Source organism: Epinephelus fuscoguttatus, linkage group LG23, assembly GCF_011397635.1.
Source record: "Epinephelus fuscoguttatus linkage group LG23, E.fuscoguttatus.final_Chr_v1".
Lineage (NCBI taxonomy): Eukaryota > Metazoa > Chordata > Actinopteri > Perciformes > Serranidae > Epinephelus > Epinephelus fuscoguttatus.
Window position 1 is genome coordinate 10,024,552 of NC_064774.1, and position 6,040 is coordinate 10,030,591.

At 33.4% G+C, this 6,040-nt stretch overlaps 1 protein-coding gene across 1 annotated transcript; it reads right to left on the reverse strand.

Moving 5' to 3' along the window:
* Nucleotides 1–57: 57 nt before the first annotated feature.
* On the reverse strand, nt 58–6,005 carry cnpy4 (canopy FGF signaling regulator 4). Its single transcript, XM_049568460.1, has 6 exons — nt 5,820–6,005; nt 5,527–5,653; nt 5,247–5,343; nt 4,358–4,480; nt 4,024–4,141; nt 58–510 (listed from the first exon to the last, which is right to left on the reverse strand). Exons 1-6 carry the CDS (start codon nt 5,902–5,904, stop codon nt 398–400), a joined length of 663 nt encoding a protein of 220 aa, XP_049424417.1. The 5' UTR covers nt 5,905–6,005; the 3' UTR covers nt 58–397.
* Between the last annotated feature and the right edge of the window lie 35 nt (nt 6,006–6,040).

The following is a 6,040-nucleotide window of genomic DNA, read 5'->3' on the forward strand; positions in this document are numbered from 1 at the left end:
AAAAGCATTACCAAAAGAGGGATTTTATTCACAATGAAAAACTGTACATATTGCATTTAAAGGCTGTAATTTGGGGTAAAAAACACTGATATGTACCATATAAAGTTTGCCCAAGGAGCCATGTAACAGCGTGTACACATAATATAACACTGGAGATTCTTCAAGCCTCAAACGGCTGAGTGTTTAAAAAGGTGCAACAGGTGCCATTCATGTGAAACTAAAGTCTATAAAGCATCTTCTCGCACTAATTTGGCACCAGAAATGTAAAACTATACGACTGATTGTATGTCACGTACAGTCAAAGGCTAAAATGGTGTCAGAAAACACAATCTCTTTGCAGCCCAAAATTGAGGTTATTCTGTTGTCTTCTGCATTTATCTTCTTGACATTTTTTGCCTCATAGCTCCGCAGTGTCGTGTGTTTTTCCTTCCTCTTCTGTGCCGTCACTGTCCGCCTCCTTGGCTCCTCCTTTAGTCCCTGTGTCTCCCTTCAACATCTCCGTCATACATTCTGAGGAAGGGTGAGAGAAAATAACACACACAGGTTTATTTATCCATCTTAAAAGTACAGTACACTGAAATTTAATGAGCATAGATGACACTTTTTTTTTGTTTTTCTTTTATACATCCCCCGCCCCACCCCACCGGTCCTAAAAAAAAGAAAAAAGAAAAAAAAAGTAAAATAAAATTAAAGTAAATAAATACATTAAATACAATTAAATAATAATAATAATAATAATAATAATAATAATAATTTTATTATTATTATTATTATTATTATTATTATTAATAATAATAATAATAATAATAATAATAAAGTTAAATAAAAAGTGCATAAATAAATACAATTAAATTGAATTAAAAAAATAAAATGTAATTTAATTAAAACAATAATAAAAAAGTAAAACAAAATTAAAGAAATGAATAAACAATGAAATTAAAAAGATAAAAATAAAATTATATAATAATAATAATAATAATAATAATAATAATAATAATAAACAAAATAAAGTTAAATAAAAGTAAATAAATAATACATTTAAATTAAAATAAATTAAATAAAAACTTTTTAAATTAGATAAAAAAAATTAAATTAAAAATAATAATACCAATAATACTAATAAAATAAAGTTGAATAAATAATACAGTTAAATTGAATTAAAAATTGAATTAAAAATATAATTAAATTAAGAATAATAATAATAATAAAGTAAAATAAAAGAAATAAATACAATTAAATTAAAGATAAAAATACAATTAAATACTAATAATAATAAAATAAAAAGCAAAATAAAAGTAAATAGGTAAAAATAAATTAAAAAAAACAACAACAACAATAAAATAAAGTAAAATAAAAGAAATAAACACAATTAAATTAAATTTAATTAAATTTAAAAAAAGAAAAGAAATAAAAACACACCTTCTTCCTTCTTCACATACTGGTTGAGTCTCTGACAATATAGAGGGAGATGTAAATGGACAGTGATGCAAAACAATCCCTAGTTAGATAAAATGTCAACATGTATTAACAACGCTCTGAAATGTCCTCTGTTTGCTTATGTAGTCAATCACAGGGTCCCAGACAGTCTTAGACTACACTTGACTTTCTCCAGGTTTAAGAAAAGCACGAGGTCTTCAAGCCACAGAGGTGCTTTGGGGGCAAATGGTGACTTCCATTCTAATAGTATTCTCCTACACGCTTTTTAATAAGAATAATTAAGACACTGTTTTATGAGAAATTGAAATGTAAAACGCACCAGCACAGGAAAGTCACCACAGGAACCACAGCTCCTAACTCCTAACATTTTCCCCTATTTATTTTAGCTGAATGCCACAGTTCCCCTGAGTTGATGAGAGGGTGATTCAGATCACCTGTTGCACAGAGTGTGGGGACGGACTCCTAAGTAGCAACTGAGAGCAGCTTGGTGCATTTCCCCTCTGGGCCAATCAGGGTGTGACAACGCCCTTTCTGAGGGCTTAAGAGAGGTGAGGAAACACACACTCAGGGCATTCTGATCCTTCCTCGACTTTATGCAGACCTCATGTCAGAAGATATCTCAGCCAGAGGGCCTTCTGAGACTTCTTTGCTGTCTTTAGCTGTTCTGTTTGAACTTTTCCTTTCTACTGAGGCACCTGCATTAGCTGTGCAGGACTTTTTGCTTGCCTAACAATAACCTCACGCTCATGGGCTGTTTTTTGTGATTTTGTTAATTGGTTTACTTTAATTGAAACCCGACATAACCCCACTACCCCCATTTATACACACTGTTTATTATCGAAGATGCATTTGTTTGTTATCAAATATGTCAAAGTCCAGCACTCCTGCTTTAAACTGTGGGATTTTGCGATTGGAAAAATACAATTTCAAAAAGACTCAACAAATAAATGTTTACAATAATGATGACACAGGTGGTGAATCCTGGAAGATGCATATTAAATTCATATCTTTTGCTGTAGTTAGGGAAGGCCCCTACTTTTAAGAAAGCGCGACTACCCCATGGCCAGACACTTCAGTAAACTTCAACATTTTTCTCACAGCCTGTCATGTCATTATCTGGGTCATGTGATGGCCTCTGATTGGTTCCTGACACTATATAGGTGGGGCCATCTCTTTGTATGTTTTTTAAAGCCCCGGCCATTTTATTAGTAATTTTTTGGACATTTTATTTAGAAATTTTCAGACATTTTATCAATATTTTTCCGACATTTACTAATAATTATAATGCCATTTTATTAATAATTTTTCAGACATTTCATAAATGTTTGTCAGACATTTTATGAATTTTTTTTCCCGGAAATTTTATTAATAATTTTTCTGACATTTTCTCAATATTTGTTCTTATTTAGAATATTCCAGACATTTTATTGATAATTTTTCTGACATTTTATGGATATATTTTTGGACATTTTTTTTCAATATTTTTCCGACATTTACTGATAATTAGACGGCCATTTTATTAATAATTTTTTCGGATATTTCATAAATATTTGTCAGACATTTTATGAATAATTTTTCAGACATTTTATCAAAATTTTTCCGACATTTATTTATAATTTTTCGGACATTTTATCAATATTTTTCCAACATTTACTGACAATTAGAAGGCCATTTTATTAATAATTTTTCCGACATTTCATAAATATTTGTCAGACATTTTATGAATATTTTTTCGGAAATTTTATTAAATTTTTTTTGGACATTCTCTCAATATTTGTCAGACATTTTATTTAGAATATTCCCGACATTTTATTAATAATTTTTCGGACATTTTATCAATATTTGTCAGACATTTTATTATATTTTTCGGACATTTTATTAATAACATTTCCGACAATTATGACTAATTTTTTTGTTGTCTGACAAATCAGGGACAGAAAAGTTTGTGCGTTCCACCTGAGATTAGAATCTACCTTTCTTAAGAGTTCAATATATGAATATGTGGCGCTAGAATTTCTGATGAGAGGTAAGCAAAAGCTCCCAAGCTAATGTGGCTTAAACACTCAAAGCAGGCTAAGGGTGTGTGGCCACATTTTTCTTTGGCAGAAAAGTTGTCGCTGGGGAGTGCTTCATAAAAAACAAAAAAAAGCTCAATGGCTTTTTTTTCAAGCACTATGCAGGGTTTTTCTTCTATGACAAAAATATTTTGAAATTCATGTAAGCTAGGTGGTTACATTAGGACATACAGTGATAAAATCACACACTCACCTACAACATTTGGTGTCTGCTCCCACAAATGGGCTCTTCTGTCTATTATATCGCTCAGAACTGACAGCAGCTAAAGGAGCAGCAGTGATGATACCAGCGCCTTTTTTAAAAGTTCCAAAATTTTCTACTTAAAGCTCTTAAAACAGGAGCACCAAAAAGACAGAGGGCACTAAAAGTAGATGCTGGGGCGCTGCGCTTTTTCTCTAGGATGGAAAAAAAAGATGCTGCCCCTAAGACAAAAATACTATGTGGACTCACACCATTAAAGTGTAGGTAGCTTGCTTGAGCAAATTTCTTTGGGTCATGTGTCACTGTCACCTTGCTCTGACGGCTTGAGGACGTGTTTCTGGCAGAGGAAGTTCGGCAGCCTCTGGTCCTGATGATGGAAGTACCAGTCCTCCACAACCTCCTCGTACTGCTCCAGCATCTTCTCACACTGAACAACACACATGAGTTTCAGTGGTCAAATGAGCTGCATTACTGTATACATTTCCAATGTTAATGTAGTGTTAACAGGGGGTGTTTATGGTTTCCAGTACAGCTTCCTCTGCTTTTAACTGACTCATCTGAGATTTACTTAAGCACTGAAAAGTTTGATCTTGTTTCAGCATTTACAGCAAAGAGAGAGGTGCGCACACACACATCATCCTACCTGTTTCTTCATGTCTGACACCTCCACGGAGGGTTCGTCCCACAGCTCGTACGGCAGACCCAAATCCACTTTAACTCCTTTGTGGACCAGGTTCTTCAGAGTCGTCATGGTCTGACTGGCGCCCTGCACAACAAACAAACCAGCCAGATGTCAGTTTCGTGCACAATTAAGTGATATAAATGTTTGCAAATGGCAAGCGCACATCTCAGGGTATATACATTTAAAGTCTATATTTTCTCTTTTACACAAAGTGTCATAATTACATTTTTTTTCTCTTATCCTTAATTGTAAATATATTTTATTTTTAATCAGTTTTTACTGAGAATTTTTTGTATTACTGTTACCATTTCTCAATTTAATTTAATCTTTATTTATTTATATTTTTCTATCTTTTTAAAAATTATTTTATTTATTTTTTCATAATTTATTAAGTATTTAAGTAAGTAAGTATTTTATATATATATTTTTGGTGGTATAACTGTCTTTCATTTATTTATTTTTCTTTAATTATTTGTTTCTATTTATTATAACTATTATATTTATTTTCTTAGATTTTTTTTTAAAATTATTTATCTATTTTAAATAAGTATTTTTACCTAATTTTTCATTATTACTATTACTATCTCTCTCTATATCTCAATGTGTAGAGGTATGTACCTATGTATATTATATGTCCTAAAAATGGGCATTGACATTTAGACGCTGAACTACTGATCCATGTATTCCCTGAAATTTCTAATAAACAAAACTGTTGGGGACAAAATGAGCAAGGGTTTCGGATAGATGCGTCTACTATTATGAAACATAAGAGTAAGTGAATCCTTAAACATCTGCAGAAAAACCTCCCAAAGACATGAACACCTGCAGGTCTATGGCAGATTTACGTCACCTTGGCGTATCGGAGGCTGCCAGGCCTCTCTGCATGAACATTATACTGCAGGATGCGCTCACATATGTTGTCCACAGCCTCAGTCAGCCGAGTTTCACTGTGGGCAGAACACAGGTTGAAATACAGCTATTACACACACATACACAGACCAATGAAACAGGCTTCCTAGCAATTAATACAATGCAGAAACAATGTGTAAGGTAGCATTTACTTATTTCATCTACTCCAGGACATCTTTCTCTTCATATTAAAGTGATATTCCTCCCAGAGTTCAACTCACGAGGTGTTGTATATGATCTTCCTCCTCCTCTTGCCTGTATCCAGCACCTCTCCCACCTCCAGCACCTCTTTGGAGCGACCCGTTTTCTCCAGAGCCTCCTGCAGCTCCACTGTCAGAAACTTACACACTGACAGCACATAGAATACATACAGGAATTAAACACTACATAAAAACCATTTTATATTCACGTATATGCTGTAGAGTTTAAGCAGAGGACACAGAGCCATGTAAACCGCTGTAATAAAGTCACATTAATGACATCATAACTAGCTAATGTCGCTTCTTCGTCCTACCTTCGCATTTATTCGGCAGCCTCTCGTCTTCTTCTGCTGTGACAAAGCAGCAGACACAAAATAAAACCACTATAAAAAGTTTCATTGCAGCAGTTTGTACGTAAACTTCCAGGCTGAGTAAAAGTTTATTAACTCTACAGCCACATCCGCATTTCTGACGGAGGATTGCAACTGCGCATGCGTAGTGTCGCCAACAGACATGACCAGTCGAGCCGGATGGA